Raw genomic sequence first — 21,251 nt, 5'->3', positions numbered from 1 at the left:
TATTTTTATTATAAAACCATGTGTGTGTGTGTATAAAGTTTTTTATTCGTTTGTTTTGTTTCTTAAAACAGGGTCTTACTCTGTAGCCCTGGGTAACCTGCTATGCACTTTGTAGCCCAGGCTAGCCTTGGACCCACAATCCTCCTGCCTCAGCCTCCCAAGTGCTGGGATTACAAGAGTATACTTGCATACATAGATTACAGTTTATGCTTATTGACTAAGACAAAATGTCAAATATTAAAAATAAACACGAAGTTAAGTCCTGCCTTGTTCCTTCCTAGCTCCAAGAAGGGTCTAAAAAGCACTAAATGTAATTCATGGAACTGGCTCAAACCAGAGGTCCCTTTCACACCCTCAGAAGACACAGAAATAGACACATATGTGAGTTCTACAAGTAAGAGGTAGTAAATTTATTCCATTCTATTTTTTAATCCAAACCTCAACTCTTCTTTTTCATCCAGCAAGTATTTATTGAAGGCAGGAAAAATAAAGGACCATAGCATGGATTCTTGCTTTCAAGAAATATTGTCCAGGAAATAAGGAAGTGAACCAGTCATACGATATGGAAACTATACAGCAGCAGGTCACCCAGGGACCATCAGGAACTCTGGGGAAGGCAGAGCTTAATTTCAGGTATGTGAGAATGGTTTCCCCAGGGAGAGCTATGGTGATTAGAGAAAGGTAACAGGAGGATAGTTGTCTCCAGGTGAGCAAGAATGTATGTGCCAGACGAAGGAGCCAGATGCTGGGAACAGAACAGCAGATGTACTTAGGCAACTGCTCTGGACACCTAAACTGTTGCTTCCCTGAGGGGGCCATTGCAGGAGAGGAGGCCGGTGGGTGGGCGGGGCCAACTGAGAAGTGCACATTGACCTATAAGGAAACAGAGGACACACAAAGGATTTGATCTATCAAGTCTTAACTTCTAAAGGTACTCACTCGGGTGACAAGATGCAGAATTGAAAACGGGTGGTAGGTAAGACCAGAGGCAAAGTGGCAATGCTTTAAGTCCTGAGAGACAAGTCAGGTGTCAGTACTAGAGTAGGGACAATGAGGAAGGAAGTCAGAAGTTGTGACTAATCAGATTTGAATTGTGAAGGGGAAAAAAATCTGCCTCAATGGTGAAAGAAAGAGAACCCCTTCCATTGGAGCAGCTAATAGAAAGGCAGGAGGGGGTGGTGGGGGACCCACCTCCGGGAGGAGGAACAGGTTTCTTAAAGCCAAACCCAAAGCCAGCCTATGGTAAGATCCCAATCTAGAAATACAAACTAGAAGCAATTGCCAAGGACCGGGAAAAGGGCCTTTGAAGCTGAGAGGAGAACCAGAGTGGCTGCAGAGGACTAACAAGTCATTGTTAACAACAATGCCACGTGACCTTAAGCTTCCTGGGGACTGCCAGGTGTGTGCTTAGGGCCCACATGCTTGCAGAGGCTACAGCAGAGTGGCAAATGTCCAACGATGCATCGGAAAGTGTGGTCAAGCTCAGGCATCCTTTGTGAGCGTGGACAGACAGTTGCCAGGTAGTGTCCCCAAGCATGGGGACAGCCTTGACTACTGAGATTTGCTCCTGTCTCTCCAACCCCAGCGGTCAGGCCTGGCTTCTCTTTCTTCACTTTAGGAACAGGCCTCAGAGGTGGGAGTGGCCTTGCAATCACAGGAAGTTTTGGTGCAGGGTCCCCCAAACGAACGACAAGCCATGCATATGGACTAGAGTGTGGGCCTCACATGCTAGGGAGCCCCATTTGTGAGTAGCCTGGCTTTTACAGCCGAGAATGTGATCCCTCCCAGAGATCCTTGAAGCCCGACAAAGGTCCAGGGGTCAAAGCCTAAACACATTTCCAAGCCAGCTCCCTGAGGAAGAGTGAAACCAGCAGCTGGGGGAGTGGGGGAGGGTTAAACCGGATGGGAGTGCGGTACAGGTGGACACGAAAGAGCTGCAGATTTTTGCAGAACCCTCTAAATGTTACTGCTTGAGATAGTGAAATCAGGCTAACATCGTTATCAACTATATAAACACGTGGTATCTCAAGAATGCATTGTGTTCAGGAAATTCCAGGGGTGTAGTTCAGTAGACTGCACCAGAAGATAACCTCAGGATGGCGGCAAGACTATGGTAACCAGGGAATGTTTTACCCCGAGCCAAGGCTCCAAACGGCCAGGTGAAGTTTATCAACTGATCAGTCAACAAATCTCTGGTGACTAAAGGTTCCCACACTTGAGTCCAGTTGTGAAATGAGTTCTATGAAACATTGATGGACCAACCAAACAAACAAAAAAATCTGTGCTAATCTTTTATGATGATAACAGCTGCTCTGCCCTCATTTGAAACTGGCTTCATTTGGAAATTTAAACATTCTGCTTCTCCGGGTCATTTTTGCCTTGAGTGCCAACTGAACTCAAATGAGACAGGGGGGAAAAGCCACCCTAATGACTTACTACCATCGCTAGACTTATTTTTTTATTTATTTATAGAGGCTGCTGAAGTCAGAGAAACAGACCCACTTAAAATGGTGCTGTGTAAGATGCCCGTTTGTCTGTGAACCTTTCTCTCATTGATTGCTCGAAACTTAGCTACCGGGAAAAATCAATGGCAGAGAGGCAAGGTCATCTGGCATCTGGGTATTGGCATCCAAGCGGGAGGGTGGGTCACAGGCTGGGGCTTGCCTTGGCTACCCTGCAGCTCCCCAACTGACCATGGCTGCTTTGCTGATGTGGCTACAGAGTAGATGTGGGAAGAGTCAGGATATGCAGAACCAGAGGGCTCAAGTTCAAAATGTTGCCCTCCCAGGGGCCAAGGGCATCCGTTTAGGAATTCCTGAGAACCTCTTTTGCCCTTGTCATGTCTCCTCTTTCCTGTACTGAAAAAACAAAACAAAACAAAAAAACGTACTAAGCAGGAGTCTGATGTTACATCCTGCAATTTTTATGTACACTGATTAATGGAATTCTCACAACAGCCTTCTAGAGTTGTCGCAGATGAGGAAGTGAGGCTCGGGAAATAGGGCCAGAGCTGCTGGCAAGTGCCAGACCCTGCTTTCTTGGCTGGATCCGCAGGCCTCCAGGTTTAACCTCACTAGAAACATCTGGAGCCTATTAAGGACGTAATAACAGCGCGGCAACCAACCAACAGTGGCCCCTCCCAGACCTGTCACGTCGGGCTCCCTAGGGGGCGGAGCCAGGCTGCCTCCTTTTAAAAGCTCTGCAGGTGAGGCCGCCCTACCCTGTTGGCCCATGCTCCCCCTCCTGAAACTGTGTTCAAGAGCAGAAGGAAGGGAAGAAAGGCAAAGAGACCGATAGCTTTTGAGTTCCTACTTGCCAGAGGTGGTATCTAATCTTTCAGAAAACCTGAAAATGATTCTCATTTACAGCTCCGGAAACTTTCTGTTGCTTCCCCAGATACGTTTGAGCAATCCTCACCCCCAAGTCCCAGAGTACCTGAATGGCAGAGAGATTTGAGCTGGGATTTTGTGTTCATGTTACTAAACCATGCTGTAAAGAAATACCTAGAGCTCGAGAGAGGTCTCAGAGGTAAAGAGTACTGGCTGCTCTTCCAGAGGACCCAGGTTCTAATCCCAGCACCCACATGGCAGCTCACAACTGTCTGTAACTCCAGTTCCAGGGCATCTGATGCCCTCTTCTGGCCTCTGTGAGTACCAGGCACATACATTCATATGTACAGGCAAAATACCCATACATATAAAATAAAATAACAAAAAAGGAAGCAATGTCGGGGGGCAGCAGGATGGCTCAGCAGGTAAAGGCTCTGCCTGTGTAAGCCTGACAGTTCGAGTTCAACTGGACCCGGTGGTGGAAGGAAAGAACTGACTCCCAAAATTTGTTCTCTGACCTCCCCGTATGCACAGTGATGTACAAACATACATATCCACCCCCACAGAAATCAAAGCCAACGCCTCTTACGTTGAGTACACGAAACAAATCAAGGGCAGGTGGTCACCATGGCTGATGGTTTTGATGAGAGGGACCCCATGTACTTGGATGTTTGGTCCCCAGTGAGAGGAGCTGTTTGGGAAAGGCTGGGAAGTGTTGCCTGGATGGAGGAGGTGTGTCACTGGGGGTGGGCTTTGAGGCTTTGAAAGTCCACGCCACGCCCAGTTAGCTATTTCTGCCTTGTGATTATACCTCAAGATGTGAGCGCCCAGCTGAGGCTCTAGCCTGCCTCCCTATCGCCATGTTCTCCACTGTGAAGGCCGGGGATTCTAACCCTCTGAAGCTGTAAGCCCCAGGAAACTCTTCCATCCATGAGTTGCCCTGGCCGTGGTAGCTGAGCAAGGCGATAGAAAAGTAACTAAACCGCCATACTTGAGGTAACTTGCTGGAAGTCCCAATGATTTTGTTCTGTTGGCTGGAAACTGGGATGTGATTGAATGAGGGACCATTTCTTTCTTTCTTCTTCTTTTGGGAGAGTGACAAACAGGCAGCAGGAAGTAGTTTATAAATGAACACTAACAAATGCCAGATAGTGTTGTTTTAATCATTTTGTTTCTGATTTTAGTTATCCTGAATGTAGGCTAGTAAACAGCATAATCTTCTACTGTGGCCCCGTGGAGCCCATCGAGGGCACTCAACTCTTAACTGCACGGTTCTGTTGGGGTGGACCTGACCTTGGAAACCCAGTCTCCACAGCTTATTTTCCTCCTTCCTTCCTTTCTTTTTGTTTTATTCTTCCAAACAGGGTTTCTCAAAACAGGGCTTCTCAGTGTAGCCCTGGCTATCTAAGAACTCACTTTGTAGACCAGACTGGTCTTGAACTCAGAGATCTGCCTCTCCAGTGCTGAGACTAAAGGCATGCGCCATGGCACCACAGCTTTCTTTAATCTTTCTTTTTACTCTACAAGTCAGCACTACAAATAAACTTTTAATTGAACTTACTTTTGGGATTAAAAATAACAGCGTCATCACTCAGAATCCTCAGAGCATGAGCCCATTGCCTGACAGAGTGTGAAGTACTATGTGAATAATTGTTATAACATAATAGCGTAGTTTAGGGAATAATGACAAAAAAATCTGAATGGGTTTTCTACAATTGCCCTAGCAATTTACTTTTTAAATTTTTTTTTGTTTGTTTGAGACAAGGGTCTCCTTATGTAGTCCAGGCTGGCCCTGAATTGCCTCAGTCTCCTGTCTCAGGATTATAAGTTTGAGCCACTATGCCTGGCCCAGCAACTAAAAACTGCATACATTTTAAATTCATGATTGATTGAAGCCATGAGGAATTTTGGAGTAGAAGCCTTCAGATATAGAAAGCTACCTGCATATACTTTTTATTTTTTGAGAAAATAAATACATAAGTGTGAAGACCGAGTCCCTCTAAGCCCAGCCACTTACATATGTGTAGCTACCAACAAGCATGTGCAAGAGTTACAAAGCGGCTGTTACCTAAGGATGATTAAATTCTTAACCATGATACACAATCTTGGTCCATTCCATTTACAACAGAACCCGGGCGAAGAGATTTTTAAAAATCAAGATAATCACATTTTAGGTCCAAGAAAAGGAAAAGCCGGTGGTGCCATTTTAAATTGGAGCTGAAGTATTTCTCCTCAGCCTGGATCACAAGTTTGAGGCCACCATGAGTTCTTCATCTCAAGGCAGAAACAGGGAAAGGGGGCAGGGAGAGGAGAAGAGGGAGGGGGAGAGGGGAGGAGAAGAGGGAGGGGAGACTTGATGAGCTGTGTCACTGGCATCCTCCACGGCTTCTCTTGAGGCCCTGTCACGCATTAGACTTTCAATTACTATTTCATAGTTTGCTTGTTTTTCTGGGCTCCATAGGTAGTCTAGGCTGCCCTACAGTTCCCCACCTTCTGCTCCTGCCTGCCAAGTTCCAGGACTTGTGCCATGGCATGTGCCACCACACCCAGAGGTCAATTGTGAGTCCTTGTTTGTTAAAACAAAGTCTCTCTATTTAGCTTTTGAACTTGTGGTGACCCTCCTGCCTCTGCCTCACAAGAGCCAGCAAAGCTGGTGCTAACTCAACCAACTTAATTATTTCTAAAATGTAAAAAAAAAAAAAACAAAAAAAAAGTACCCTTTCATTGTGGTTTTAGCTTGGGTTGGCACTGATGTATTAACCACATGCAAAAGAAATATGCATGTCCAAATATAAACAGAATAGCGTTCTCTAAATAATATTCTATTTTTTATTACCTGCTTGAGAATTTTTAAAGCTTTTTAAAAGATTTTTTAAAGATTTGTTTTATTTCTTTAATTATGTGTATGTGTGTGGGGATGATATGCACTCGAGTGCAGGTGACTGTGGAGGCCAGAAGAGGGCACTGGATCTCCCACATCTAGAGTTACAGGCAGTTGTGGGCTCTCTGATGTGGGTCCTGCGCCACCATGCTAGCCCTGAAGATTTGTTTTTGCTATTTTTGTGTACATGCAGGTGGGTGGGTGTTTTGTGTGAATGAATGCCACATGTGTTAAGTGTCTGAGAAGGCAAGAAGAGAGCATTGGATCCCTTGGAGCTGGAGTGATGAGCCGACTGTGAGCCACCCAGGGTAGGTGCTGGGCACTGGCCTCAGGTCCCCTGCAAGAGCAGCAATCGCTCTTCACCAGAGCCAACTCTCCCACCCCCTTTAGAAAACTCTTGTTTGTTTGGGGTGTGCGTGTGTGTGTTCCATTTTATTCTCCCAGGTGATCTGTAAGCTCGAGAGGATAAGGGAATGTCTTTCGATTTCTTGTATTCGCTAGTACTTGGCACACACACTATACCTGGTGTGTTAAGTGCTTATTAATTCAACTGAATATTGTAACTGAGTTGGTTTGTGAAAGCTGCCATACCGAAGACCACAAACTGAGAAGCTCAGATAGCAGAAGTGCCTGCTCTGCTCCTTGTTCTCCAGTCTGGGAGTCTGAAAGGGTAGCATCGGCACAGGTGGGTTTTTCTGAGCATGGAGTCTCTCTGGGGTAGCTGTCCTTGGCTGTTCTCAGATTTCTTGTGTCATCTTTCCTAATGCCTATCTCCTTGTCCAAATTTTCCCTTTTAATAAGGATACCAGTCAAATCCTATTAGGACCCACTCTGATGAGAATGTCATACTGGCCTTTCCATGTAAGGTCCTATACTATGGTACTTTGTGTTAGGACTTCAGCATGGGAATCTGGAGGACACAAAGCTCATGCCTAACAGGACCTTTCAGCGACTCACAAACACTCAGAGAAGGGGCCTTAAAAGTCAGTAGTCAGCTTGCCCAGTTCTAGAACCCTCTTTTCCCCCTGAGCCAAGAAGGGCATTTGGAATTTTAATAATATTTTTTGGCAACAGACTGGAGGATTTTGCTCTTGGATTTAATGTTTCTCTGTGTGCTTTCCAGAATGGTTCCCGCTGCCTAAACCTCAAAGCCTGCAGTGTGTCTGGAGTAGGTAAGCGCTACACTGGCAAGTTTTCTTTAGACACAGAGAAGACAGAGATGCTTCTCTAGACCCCCGAGCACTGGGCTCCAGCCCCCAGCACATCCGAGCCCCAGAGAGAGCCTCTGAGAGAGCCAACCCCCTGGTAGGGTGTTGGTTTTTCTTTATGAACCATTTTACTTTCAGTGAGTTTGGTCATTAAAATTGTTTTGTGCCCTTCAGCCATGCCCCAGGCCCTTCAGCCATAGTGTTGGCCTCCGAGAAAACCTAGTGGGTTTATTATTCTCTGACACAGGGAAACCAAATAACATCATTGAGTGGGCATTGGAAGGGGAACGTGATTCATGGAGGTCATGCTTTCCCAGGCCCTCTCAACATGGTCTCGGCTCGGACCAGGGCAGACTTTTATTACCAGCTTTCAACAAATCCCTAGTTTCTTTTGCAAAGTAAAACAGATAATAGAGACATTCCAGGAATAGCTAGCTAACTATGCTGCGCCAGGCAGCCTCTGGGCGAAGAAGAACTCAGTGTTTTCGGACAATGACCAATTACAATAACCAGTATTCTTTGATCGGAGAGTAATTAGTGAAGGCTCTGTTCTTTTTGCTTCCGTGAGAAGGCAAAAAGAGCGGTGAGGGAAACATCAGAGACTGGGTAAAGGAGCTCAGATGTCAAAGAAAAACACTCTCGCAGGTGGAGAGAAGGGAAGAGTTTCCCAGCCAAAGTCCCAACTGAATATTGAACCGTTGGTCCCTGAGTATACAGAGTGGTTTAATCTAACCAAAGGTGGCTTGATTATTCCTTATGTACCATTTGTACGCTTTTAAAAGGCACTGTAAAGAGTGAAAAAGAGGGTACAAAGAATGAGCAGAGAGCCATGGACTGAGAGGGGATCTTTTATGGGGAGAGACAAGGCTCCCATGATGCCCATATGCTCAGCTCTTATTTTCAAAGCCCAGGATGGCTTGAAGCCCCCATTATTTCAGAGGCATGTTCCCAGGAACTGCTGTTTATTATATCCTCTGGGATATAGAAACTGCTCACGATCACCACTAAGCAATCACAGCCGTCTGTGGACTCCCACTTCAATTTATCAGGACATTTTAAAATAAAGAGTTACCTTTCCTACAAGCCATTTGATCGAGCAGTACTGGCAAGTAAAAACACACTTTTTTTTTTTTTTTAAGGTTTAGGTATCAACGATTTTAAGATACTCGTTCAAAAACTATGTCAAAGATGGCAGGAACTTCAGTCTAACCCGGAGTGTTCCCTGGAGTCCCTAGAATGTCGAAGACACGTTTTTGAGGTCTTGAGTAGGAGCTGGGGAAGCTCTGTTTGCTAAGCAGAGCAGCTCCGGTTTTAGTTGGTTCCAATTTTGAGACTGGAATAAATTTAAACAATAAATTTATTGTTTAAAAACAATAACAAGGGAAGGCACCACCACCCTTTTGCAGGCATGCTGGCCCCCCAGGCCTAGCCTAGAGATACTCCACACAGCTCCACAGCTTCCTTTCATTCCTATTGGCTTTTTAAAACGCCAAGCACCTTAATACTCTCTGCCGCTGCTGTCACAGTTCTGCCACTGGCTTCCTGCTGGCGCTTGAAACACCCCCCCCCCTTTCTGAGCTGATAGGACTTGAATTCTCTCACTCTCCTGACCACGTATCACCTACTGCTCTGCCCATTCCTGTGTTCCTGGCCTTTGCTCAGACTTCCTTTTGGCTCCTTGGCTCCTGGAGCAAGAAATAATACCTGGAGCACTGCTAGTGCCGTTGCCATGAGACATAAACAGCTGTCTAAATAGAAGTTATTCCCGATTAAACTTAAAGTTTAGTTGTTCGGTTACACTACCTATATTCCCAGGGCTCAACAGCTGCATATAGACAAGCGCCTACTGCATCAAACAGAGTGAAAACAGAGAATTTCCATCACTGTGGAAAATTCTATCGGACAGAGTTTGCTTGGATTAGCATATGAGAAAATCCTTGGCTCTGCAGAGGACTAAGGATACGTGCCCACCATGTGCTTATGGGGCTGCACGTTGTTACATTCTTCTGTTGTTGTTTGGTTTTTTGGAATTTTTTCTTTTTTTTCAAGACAGGAAAACCTAAACCCTGTCTTGGAACTCATTCTGTAGACCAGGTTGGCCTCAGACTTAGAGATCTGCCTGCCTCTGCCTCTGCTGGGATTAGAGGCGTGTGCCACCACCGCCTATTTGTTACATTCGGGTTTTTTTTGTTGTTGTTTGTTTGTTTGTTTGTTTTGTTTTAACAGTCCTGTTCTGATGTCAAACAGGAAGGAACTGAGGCTTGGAGAACTGGGTCACTTACCTAGGGTCAGCTAGAAGGTCGGCGGCGGAGCCCTGATTCCTGTGCCGCACAGGGTTGCAATAGACTCAGTTTGCAAGTGTGTTGAGTGTAGAAAAGCAGAGTTGTCTCCCGCCTTTTGCACAATCCCCACAAAGGTGTGGTGGGATTGTGCTCAGGGATAGAAATGGACCTTGCTGTGGGTTTAATGGTGATCTCTTTAACGTGGGCCTCGTGAGTACACATTCACATTTCAGATCGACAGCTTTCCTAAGGGTGCTTCTTACTGTGGGCATCTATCCTAGACTGAGAGCATTAGCAATGTGGCCACTCTGTCCGTACACCCTCTCCTTTATATGACGTAAAGGCAAGCACGGTACCCAGGCGAGCTCACGGCAGAGAGCCGCATCCCCTACTGTGAAGGTCAGTGGCGACAGTGTGGGTAGGAGATTCTAATACTCAGAGCCAGGGTATGCTAGGCAATTAAAACTAAGCAGTGTTCGCTCACTCCACTGAGAACAGCCGTACCTGTGTTACCTGTGTTGAGTGATGGCTAGTAGCTCCTGCTTCATGCAATCACACAGCCTGGACAGAGCACGTGACGTGGAGAATTGGCCAACCATTCTTCCTTCACGCACAGCAGGTAAGCAGGTCCTTAACCTGAGATTTCCAAATGTCTTTATCTTGTCTGTGAAACAGTTACCCTGGAGTCAGAGACTAATAACCTGTTTGCAGACACAGCTCTACAGTGTAGAAACCAGATACCTGGACGTTTCTTATGCAAATCTCAATCAAACACGTCACAATTGTAGGACAGGACCTGGGGCATCCCGGCCTCATGCCTGCCGGAGAGGAACACAAGCTCCTCCCTGCTTCACGCTGACATAAGCAAGCCCCTCTAGGTTTTGTTTGATTGGTCATGTAGTCCTCCCTTCCTCCGGGGTCATTGGCCACTGGCCCCCGGGGACAAAGGGAGCAGAAGTAATGAATGAGGTTCAGATGGCCGTGAGTATGACGGAGAAGCCTTCCAGGATCAGCTTCAGAGAGGCAACTCATTGTATTGTTTTTGGGGTGAGGTATATAAAGGTTCTCAGGGTTACGGGCAGGAAGGGCTGATTGTACCTAATTATCATACTGGCAGACCAAGGAGAGGCACTCAGGTGTTGAGTCACATGGCTCTATGCAGAGTCGTCCTCCACACAAGGTCAGGCAAAGAAGAGGAGTCCCTACTGACAAAGGGAGCCCTCCATTTTGCACCAAACTCAGGGAGCTATCTGGACATGGTGGACCGTGACCTTAATAGCAGGATCTTCTGACAGGTTCATTTGTGGCCATGCAACTCAAGGCAGAATGTCAGGCTTCAGGCCTACCCACCGGCTTCCAGCCTGACAGAATGCTTTGGGTGATTTATATCCTCAACAATAAGACCACTGCTCACAGTTCTAGAAGCTGGAAAGTCCGAGGCTGAAGGCACCAGCTCATTTAGTGTCTGACGATGATTCTGTGCTGCATCTGTGATGCCTTCTTGGCACATCTTCATATGTAGAAGGAACAGACAGGTTCCCCAGAGTTTCTCTGATGAAGGACCTAAGCCCCTCGTGAAGGCTCTTTTCCTGTACCCTGATTATCTCCCCTAGGCCAGACCTCCTAATGCCGAGACTACAAACCGTGAGACCAGAGGAGGGCTGCTCCCTGCGCAGATGTACCCGTGTTCTTGCGTGATAGCTTGGGGAATGCCTGGACTCCGCTGGGGGCGGTTTTGCCTTGGGCCTCCCAGAGCTAGCCGTCTTTAACATGTACAGTTGCTCATACTTGCTGACCTCCAGATACCAGCACGGGGCCAGCTTGGGGACAAGTCATGATTTTTGGAATTTGGATATTTTATTACTACTGCCCAGCTCTACCCCGAGGGGATACCGTCCCGGCCGGTAACCTTGGGGCTGAGCTTCAGAAACCCTGTTAATAGGCTATTTCCACTCGACCTCCACTCTTGGAACTGCCTTCCCCGCTCCTCCCCTCCAGGATTCCATCCTTTCTGTCCTCGCTATCCAGAACCTGGAACATTCTGCTGACTAGGCCTTTCCGCTTGCTTGGGGCCAGAGAATTCCTCCACGAAGGAGCCTTCTTCGTATGTTCCTGCCTCTACAGCCACAAACCTGTGTCCTTTGTGTGCCCATAGTACCCAGGGACATGGGGGGGCGGGGTTGTCTCCTTCCCTCCTAGCGCCAGGCCGGGGAAGAGTTTTGGTGTTGGGTTAGTTATTTTCACTTCCCATCTGTGGCCCAGGAAGGAACTCTTTTGAGATATGTTAAGCCTTGTCGCCTCTTCTTCGTTTTTTTTTGTTGTTGTTGTTTTTGTTTTTGTTTTCCAGCATAGCGGCCTCTAGAGAAACTGTTTCTCTTTTCCAGGCTGGGTGGAGTTCCCGAAGCTGAAGACCTGGCCTCGCAGATGCTGAAAGGCTTCCCCAGGGACCGAGTCTCAGCCCAAGAAGCCCTTGCTCATGATTATTTCAGTGTCCTGCCGTCCCAGTTGTACCAGCTTCCGGATGGTGAGTGTGCATGTGTGTGTGTGTGTGTGTTCGTGTGTATGTACACGTATGTGTGCACATAACGCATCAAGTCTCCTCTTAGGAGTTTTCCCTCAACACTGGAGAAGCAACCAGAAGTGAAGTCAGAGATTAATTTGCTTCCCAGAAAGAAGCACGGGAGCCCAGTTTCTCCTGAGCTTTGAGTCAGGTTCTCTGAAACTCTAAAGCGCCGGTGGGGAAAGGTGACAAGGACCTCCTCCTAATAATGTGAACCTTTCGCACACTCAAGCCTGCGCTTAGAAATCGGAGGAGATGAAAGTTGCCTCTGAGGCGTTTGCTTTAGCTGGCGTCTGCCGGGAGAAGCGAAACCTGAGTTCCTAACAAGCCGCTTCCCTCTTCCACCGAGAGTAAGCCGATAGGTGACACGGGCGTGCCAGGAAGGAGAGATGGGCCCGGCTGGATGGGTAACACAATACTGCCCAAGGAAGCTCGGAGGCTGGCGCCGGGGGAAGGGCCGCGCGCTCCCAGGCCAGCCGCCCACTGCAAGCACAGGTTACCCTGAAACCAGGCCCTGCTGCCTGAGCCTGAGTCATCCTCCAAATCTGAAAGCTGCCGAGGGGTCACGGGGCAGGAGTGGCACTTGGGTTCCTCAGAATGTGGTCCAGAAGGGCTCGGAGGAGGATGTGGGTGGCGCGGTCAAGGCCTGGGCCGTTTTAGGGAGGGCTGGGGAGAGTCTCCTTAGGTGAGGTCTCTTTGAAAATAGCCACATTCGATGGAAAATTGTTGTTTGAAGTCCTAAGCCAAAGAAAAGAAAGCTAAGGAGGAAGGCCTGGGGGCGGGGGTCAGCCTGGAGTGGGGTGGGAATGGGGATGAGGTGTGGAGCTACTCCCGAAGGGGCGTAGGCACAGCTTGGCCCAGTTGCCAGGCTTTGGAAACACAGTTTCTCAAGATCTCAGACAGGGTCCTGAAACAGGACAAATCTCTTAGTTTGGGACTGTTGAGAAATTTTATTACTAAAGTGAGTCACTTAAGACCTCTAAAAATAGCCATCATCATACATCTGAGGTTAATATCTTGCTGAACCCCCATAAGAAGAGGCAGCCATTAGGATTTATGAAGCTGCCATGAAGTGTCAAGAGCACATGAAGTGCTATAAAAAGTTGAGGAAAACAAGACACTTGTTCTTGGCCTCAAGGATCTTACAGAGTGGGAGGAAAAGAAGGTGAAGAAGAGGAAACGGGGCGCCCTCTACACGTATTAGCACAAATCATATCAGAACAGCAAAAATCTGCCTATAACCAGCTGCAGATGTTCAGAAACTGCATGTGGGGACGTGGGGGCGAGCCAGGGGAGCCGGATGAGCCTGGAGGTGAATCTGCAGAGGGTTTGCAAGGAGGTGGGAGGTGGGGTTGGGTCGAGAGCGATAGAGCCTGCCCCTTTCCTGGCACTCGTGCCTCCCGTGGGTCCAGCCTGCCTGTCCCGTCACGCTCCCCTCCTTCCCATCCGCACCTTCCTTCTCAGGACACCGCATCCCACACATGTGCACGCCTGGCTGTACACGCATGCGCTCACATCTCTCTCCTTAAACAAATGTGCCCCGTCGGCTTCCTGCAGAGACGATTATTCTGGGCGCTGAGAACTGCTGGGATCTTCAAGGTTCTCTGGGCGCCAAGCTTTTTAATTAAGAAGCAGCAATCACTATCTAAACAGATGCGTTCCTAAGAACTTGGGTTTTGATTCTCCCTAGAATGGACTCTGGTACATACCCAGCTAAAGGTGTGTGTGTGTGTGTGTGTGTGTGTGTGTGTGTGTATGCATGGGTGAGAGAGAGAACAATCTGTATTCCTCCTCTGTTCACCCTGCTGCAGAGCCCAAATCTACTTTGACACTTTGAGAAAAATGAAAAGATGGAATCTTGCAGAAGCCTTGGTGTGCTGGGGGGAGATGCGGAGTGCCCACAGCAGGAGGGGAGTTGACTTTTCTTTATACATATAGGGGTTTTTCCATGCAGAGTTTAAATTATGCCTGATAAAAGGACTTTCGTGGATGTTTCAGTTCTTTCAAATTCTCCTGGCTTCCTCCCAATTAAATGAGGTTTGTCAAAGCCACGGGGCTCTGCCGGCTGCTGCCTTGGCGGACAAGCACTTCCTGCAGCGACATCTCGAGTCCCTGAGGGAGAAGATGAAAGGACCAGCACCGAGAGACAGGGAAGAGAGGTGCCAGTGTGTGTGCACTCGCGAGCGCACACGTTTGTGTGTGTGTGTGTGTGTGTGTGTGTGTGTGTGTGTGTGTGCATGTGTGCTTGGAGCAAGTGTAGAAATAAACACAGAGGTAACATTAGGATGTGTGGCAAGTGACAGGAAGAGCAAAGGTTTTGGGGAGAATGGAGAGGAAACCCCCAGGGGCCCATCCGGGCACCTTGACAACAGTGGCCCTGGCCAAGGGCACTTCCTCCACCAAGGGCTGCCCTCCCTGGGCTGGGCACCACTGCCAGCCTGCTTTTTCATTGCCCCTGGCAAGGAGCCTTTGTTAACAGCTTGCTTTGCAGACAGAGGGACCCAGTGGGTAAGCCCAGCAGCGCCCAACCTGCAGGGACAGAAAACTCTGCATTGCTGAGGTGGGCTGCCGCAGGCATCAGGATTGCAAAAATAAGATGTGTTCTCATGAATGATGTGTGTGTGTGTGGGGGGGGGGTTGCTGTGTTGTAATTAGGAGAAAGATCTTGCTCTCTGGTAGCATTTTAGCATAGACTCGTTAGGGTTTATATTTACATCAGTTTATTATTATTCTGGTCGCAGGGTAACGGAGTTGTCACTTTAAAATATATTCTGTTTCCCCTTTGATCTGGAAGATGCCAGCTCTTATTGTCTGGCCTCTGAAGAAGACAATTAAGCATGAAACCTGTAAGTGGAAAATATATGGAGACCAGAGGACAGCCCAAATCCCCACAGAAGGCTGCTGTGCAAACTCCCCCGCAAAATCAAAGAACAGTTCCCATCAATCTATGTCGATTCTCATCAAGCCAGCCTCGGACGACGCTTTCTCTAAGTTGTGGCAGTAAGTTTAGAGCCGGAGGAAATTGATCAAGGGTGATTTGCCATGAAAACCCAGGAATTCCAGAATTGGTTCCCAGGTGGCGATCACTGTTAAGTGGGAAAGCAAGAATGGGGAGCCTGTGGGAATGTCTGCCAAGCTCTGACGTTTTCCCTCCTTGCCTCTTGAACACCTGAAGAAACATTTGTTGAAGGGGAAATTATTGGTAGTCTCTCTCAAAACACACCCATCAGCAAGCTAATTGCTTTTGCAGATGGCCAGGGAGCAGCTCTCTCCACTCCAGCACCGGCTCACGGCCATGCCTGTGGTCCCCATGGCCAAGCCAGCCATGCAGGGCGTCAGCTGGGCCAGCAAGGGCCTAAAATTAGGCCCTTGGCAGCTCTCTAATCTTAGCTGCAGGTTCAACCTCTTTGCTTAATTCCCTCTGCCCTCAGCATGAACTTGGGCTCTGAGAAAGGAACTCTGGTTAACTATTTGGGGGTGGGGGAGTAGAAAAATCATTAAGCTGCCCCTTCTACAGACGGCTCCCCTTAGTTCCTATAGGAAGCCTTCCAAACGTCACCCTCAGAAGGTTAAGGCCGACTTTGGAAGCTTGCCATTTCGAGCACATACACTGACCCACAAGAGCTTTTTTTTTTTTTTTTTTTAAATCTGGGCCAGTAAATGCCACATGATTTAAGAGTCTGGTCCTTAAGCCAAGGCTCTTGCTCGTCAAGACATCAAAGGTTCTCTCTCTCTCTCTTTTGGTTGGTCTCATTTTCTCTCCTAATCCAGGTTTGAGTCAGTCTCTACCATTCTTTCCTGGACTAAATTCCCCTTCTCCTTTAAAATAGGTCTTGGCATCTTAGGAAAAAAAAAAAAAAAAATTCCTGAAGTGTAAAAGCTTGCCATGGTTCACAAATACATTTGTAGAAACAATATTCTCCAGGCTGCTCAAGGGTGGGAGAGCCCGCAGCACCCACGTCTGCCTTCCCTCAACCCTCTCAGACCTCCACCCTGAGAGCAGACTCACTCTTACTGCCCCATCGGGGCCATAGTTTGCTCCAAAACAATGAAAAATTTCAAGTCTTCCTTTAACAGCATGTCTTTGAACATTTGATGATCCCATGACATTAGTGCTCAGAGTTACTTCTCTAGTCTAGGTTTCCTTAACTCTGTGCGTGTTTGTGTGCATGTGCGTGCGTGTGCGTGCGTGTCTGTGTGTGTGTGTGTGTGTGTGTGTGTATACACATCTGCACACACATATGTGGAGCTGACCTGGGTGTCCTTCCTCAGGAACCGTCAACCTTGTTTTTTGAGATGGAAGTCAGGGCCTCTCACTGACTGGGGCTCACTAGTTATCGGTCAAGTTACCGGGATCTGCCTGTCTCCCCTCCAGCACTGGCATTACAAGCTCTCTGCACCATGGTTTGTTTGGTTTCGTTTGGTCTTTGACTTTTAAAGTCAGGGTTTCTCTGTGTAGCCCTGGCTCTCCTAGAACTCAGTCTGTAGACCAGACTGGCCTCAAACTCAAGAGATCTTCCTGCCTCTGCCTCCTGAGTGCTTGAAGAGGAATATTAATTCAGAACATGGCTCCTCTGGCAAAAGATCACATCCAGAGACCTTCTAGTTCTGTGAGATCCAGCTGAAATACAGTCACACCTTTAATTGCAGGAGACAAAGGCAGACAGATCTCTGAGTTCTAGTCAGTTCTGTTCAGACAGTTCAGTTGAGTCAGTGAGTCGAGAGGCAGTACAGTGGAGTTGTGTTTGTGAGTTGAGTTTGTGGAATTCAGAGGCAGTTTTACTGGGAGAGTTTTTACAAGAGACAGATTGAATAGAGAACAAGCTAGATTTATGGAGTGTGTGTTAAGTGTGGTGCTGATGAACAGAACAGTGAACTAGGCATGGGCTTTACCCTCCAAGAGTAGACAGTCCTTAAGGTAACGAGGCTGGTACATGAGCAGCTACAGGTCAGCTGACGTATGCAACATGGTCTGAGGGTGCAGAAAAAGTGAGGTGAATGCCACTGTGGAGAGCCAGGAGAACTGTGGGTGGATCTCAGTGATGAGGAGTTGGGGGAGCAGAGTGGGCTGGAAAGATGGCTCAGTGGGCAAGAGTGTTTTCAGTGCAAGAATGAGGACCTGAGTTCAAATCCCCTTGTGCCAGGCAGTGGTGGCACACGCCTTTAATCCCAGCACGCAGGAGGCAAAGGCAGGAGGAACTCTGAGTCCAAGGCCAGCCGGGTCTACAGAGCATATTCCAGGACAACAACTACACAGTAAAACCTTGTCTTGATCGCCCTACCACCACCACCACCAAGAAAAAAGAAAAAGTGGGACATGGCCTGTAACCTCCGCATTTGGGGGCACAGAGACCTGGCCAGCCAGCCTAGACAGAAGCTTCAAGTTCAATGAGAGACCCTGCCTTAAGCACTAAGGTGAAGAGTGATTGATTGGGGCACCCAGCATCCTTCTCTGACTTCTGTGTACATGTGGGCATGCACAATATATACAGTCACCCAAAAAAGTAAAAAAAAAAAAAAGTCTAGGTGGTTAGGACCAAAAAATCAAAAGAGAAATGTCATATAATTGAATACTTTTTTCTTTTTTCTTTCCCTTCTTTTTTTTTTTTTTTTTTTTTTTTTATATATTTCATGTTATGACAGTGTCATCTGTGCCCCAGGCTGGCCTTGAATTCATTACGAACTTCTGGTCTTCTTGTTTCCAATTTATAGGTAGGCCTATCACTCACAGTCAATGAGGGTCTAGGGATGGAGCCAGGGCTGTTTACCATGTCCCTATCCCAGTCACGTCCTGCAATACTCTTCAGTTCTGGAACTGCCTTCTTCCAGTAACAGGCAGGACCCTGAAGCTGATACGTCACAGCCTTCACTCTCTTCATAATATACGTTCTTACAACAACACACACACCATAAGCTTGCACTAAGAAAGCTCGCAGGCTGCTTCTGATTTCAAGCTGCTTCTGTTCATTGCTTTATTATTATTATTATTATTATTATTATTATTATTATTATTATTACTACTAATTGTGTTATCTTTTGGGACTTGAGATTCTTGCATTTAATGGATTAGAAATGCATCAATAGATACTACTGTCACTGATATCACCGGGATTTCTTTTCATTCTCTCAATGAATTTGCTGCAACTAAACATGGAATTGTTAATTCAATTGATTTTTAAAATTTTATAATTCAAACTTATTTTTATATCCCAACTACATCCCCTCTCTCCTCTCTTCCCAGAGCCTCCCCGCTGTTTATTTTTATTGTTTTGTTTTTTTTTAAAGGCCTTATTGGGGCTGGAGAGCCGTGTATGAGTGTTTTGCTAACCTGAATATGTGTGTACCATGTGCGTGCCTGCTGTTCACGAGGGCCAGAAGAGGGCACTGGATCCTCTGGGAATAGAGTTACAGAGAGTTGGCTAGAAGAACAGTGAGTTTTCTTAACCACTGGGCCATTTCTCCAGCCCCTGTTCATTGTTTTTGCATCCAGTTTGCTCACACTGTAATGAGCAAACTTTGAGGCCACGGTTCAAAGTTTGGAGATATTTGGGAGAAGGAGGAGAGACTCTACGAGAGGATTGCTCCCCACCTTCTCCTCTCTGTCTCTTCATTTCTTTATCTTTCCTGAGGCAGGGTAACCAGGCTGGCCTTGAACAGGTAGGTCATCTTCCTGCCACAAACACCCAAGCGTTAGGCTCACAGCTGTGTGCCATCATAGCAGGAACTAAAACAGTGTAACACAGACCATTCTCTTCACATTCATTCATTTGATCATTTGTTCATTCGTGTGTGTGTGTGTGTGTGTGTGTGTGTGTGTGTGTGTATGCGTGTATGCGTGTGCGCACGTGTTGATGTGTTGAGAAATGGCCTTTCACTGGGACTTGGACTTCATAGATTTGGCTAGTCTGGTTGACCAACAAGCCTCAAGCATTGCCTCCTCAGGTCTGCGATTACAGGCCTTTACCACCATGCCTGACTTTCTGGTTTGTTTGGGTTGGGTTGGGTTGGGTTGGGTGTTTTTGTTTGTTTTGTTTTTGAAACAGGGTTTCTCTGTTTAGCTCTGGCTGTCCTGGAACTCACTATGTAGACTAGGCTGGCCTTGAACTCAGAGATCCACCTGTCTCTACCTCCAGAAAGGCTGTAATTAAAGGCATGTGCCACTGCCACCTGACAAATGCCTGACTTTTTATGTCATATGGGGCTCAGATTTGGGTCCTTGTACTTTACATACTGAACTGTCTTCCAGCCCCCTTTCTCCACTTTTTAAGTTGTTTATTGAGCAGAATTTTTAAAGCAATCAATTAAGAAGTAAATCAAGGGCCAGTGAGATGGTTCAGCGGATAAGGGTGCTTACTGACAAAGCTGGACAACCTAAGTCCAATCCCTCAGACCCATATGGTCAAAGAGAAGAGCCGACTCCTTCAAGCTGTCCTCTGAGCTCCACACAAGCGCTGGGATGCAAGCTCCCTCACCACCCCCCACATAGACAAAGTAAACAATTGTAAGGAAAAATTAAAAAAAAAAAAAGAAGCAAATAAGGAAGTGTCTAGTGTAACCCATTTAGTCACTTTCTTCCTGTAAAGTTGTCCTCAGCATGCCCCCATAATTGGAAGTGGAGATGTGGCTTACGGTGTTGGATGGGTTTGTGTTGCTGGGAGGTACGTCAGTCAACCCTTCCCCCAATCCCACCAAGTGTGTAACTCGGTTAAATTTACTGGCACCAACCAGGTGTAGTGGTGCGTATCTGTGATCTTCAAATCAAGTCCAGGACGGCCAAGGCTACACAGAGAAACCCTGTCTCAAAAAGGAAAAAAAGAAAAAAAAAAAAAATTAGTGGCCTCCCAGGCTCGAAGAGTCTCTAAGTAAAGAAAAATCATTCAGGAAAGAATGAGGCCTTAGTCAGGCACAGAAAGCACCCTCAAGGCCGCTGAGCCTATTTATTCCTTTATCATAGAGAAATATCATTGACACTGGGGGGAACAGTCACCTTTATTTGCACCTATGGGCTTTAAGTAGATCTCCTTCAACCCAGCTGGGTTACTGTTTCTTACATTACAGATTAGGAAGTTGGTGCTGCAGGGCTATAGTTCTGCATGCCTGTGATCTCAGTACCCAAGAGGCTGAGGCAGGAGGCTGGCAGTGAGTCTGGTCTAGCCCACCCCTAGGAAGACTGACTCAAACAAAAAGGAAACAGAGACTGGGATGGCGAGTGAGGTCACCTAGCTGTGAAGTAGCAGAGACCAGAGGCCTGACTTCACCTGAGACTCCCAGCCCATTCTCCTCCCACTCCATAGTTATTTCCTACACAGACCTCACAAGGACGCTATGGCAAAGCTGTTTTAGAGTCAAGGTCCGTTCTCAGCCCCTCTGCGTGTTGCTGCTGTGTTTATTTTAAAGCCTTTCTGGGAAAGGCTCCACGGTCCCCAAGTCGCATGTTTCATACTTCAATTTCACACGTCATAGAAAGTACACTCCAATACCACTGGCCCTCAGCTATGAGGTCCCACTGTCTGCCCTTTTTACTCACTCTTTATCATAACATCCACAAACACCCTCGGTCTTATGATGGCTTACTCAGTGGCAGTTACTATTTTTGCTTCACACTGTAACTGTTTTGCAAGAAAAACAAGAATCAAATGAAAACGGGAGAAAGGCATAAAATAGCAATTTTCTCAAGAGGAAACAAAAGAAACATGCCATCACGTGGAAGATGGCTTTGGGGATAGACAAAACCAAGAAATTGTTTAGCCAGTATCTTTTTCTTTTTCATTATTCCAATGACTCCCAGTGCGGGTGAGGTGGCGAGCAAATGTTTTTCTGCAGATGGAAGTGTAGGTCAGACACCGTGGCTTCCATCAATACACAAAATTGCTCACATTTTTTTAATTAAGATACATTATCCCTGAAATTACCTGGATAAACAAATTGAGCAGCTTAAAAATAACCAAACAAGCCTGGCCATGGTGTCACACACCTTTGATCCCAGCCCTG

General features: G+C 47.0%; 1 protein-coding gene across 1 annotated transcript in view; it reads left to right on the top strand.

The window, feature by feature from the left end:
• Window positions 1-21,251, top strand: part of Cdk15 (cyclin dependent kinase 15) — an 89,572-nt gene that overhangs the window by 60,676 nt on the left and 7,645 nt on the right. The window contains exons 11-12 of the mRNA XM_055616864.1: window positions 7,334-7,382; window positions 12,085-12,224. Of these exons, the coding sequence (XP_055472839.1) occupies window positions 7,334-7,382; window positions 12,085-12,224 (189 nt within the window). The remainder of the gene's footprint in view (window positions 1-7,333; window positions 7,383-12,084; window positions 12,225-21,251) is intronic.

Source organism: Psammomys obesus, unplaced genomic scaffold, assembly GCF_907164565.1.
Source record: "Psammomys obesus unplaced genomic scaffold, mPsaObe1.curated_primary_1811, whole genome shotgun sequence".
NCBI lineage: Eukaryota > Metazoa > Chordata > Mammalia > Rodentia > Muridae > Psammomys > Psammomys obesus.
The sequence above is the reverse complement of the archived record's forward strand: the minus strand, read 5'-3'. Positions and strand labels throughout refer to the sequence as shown.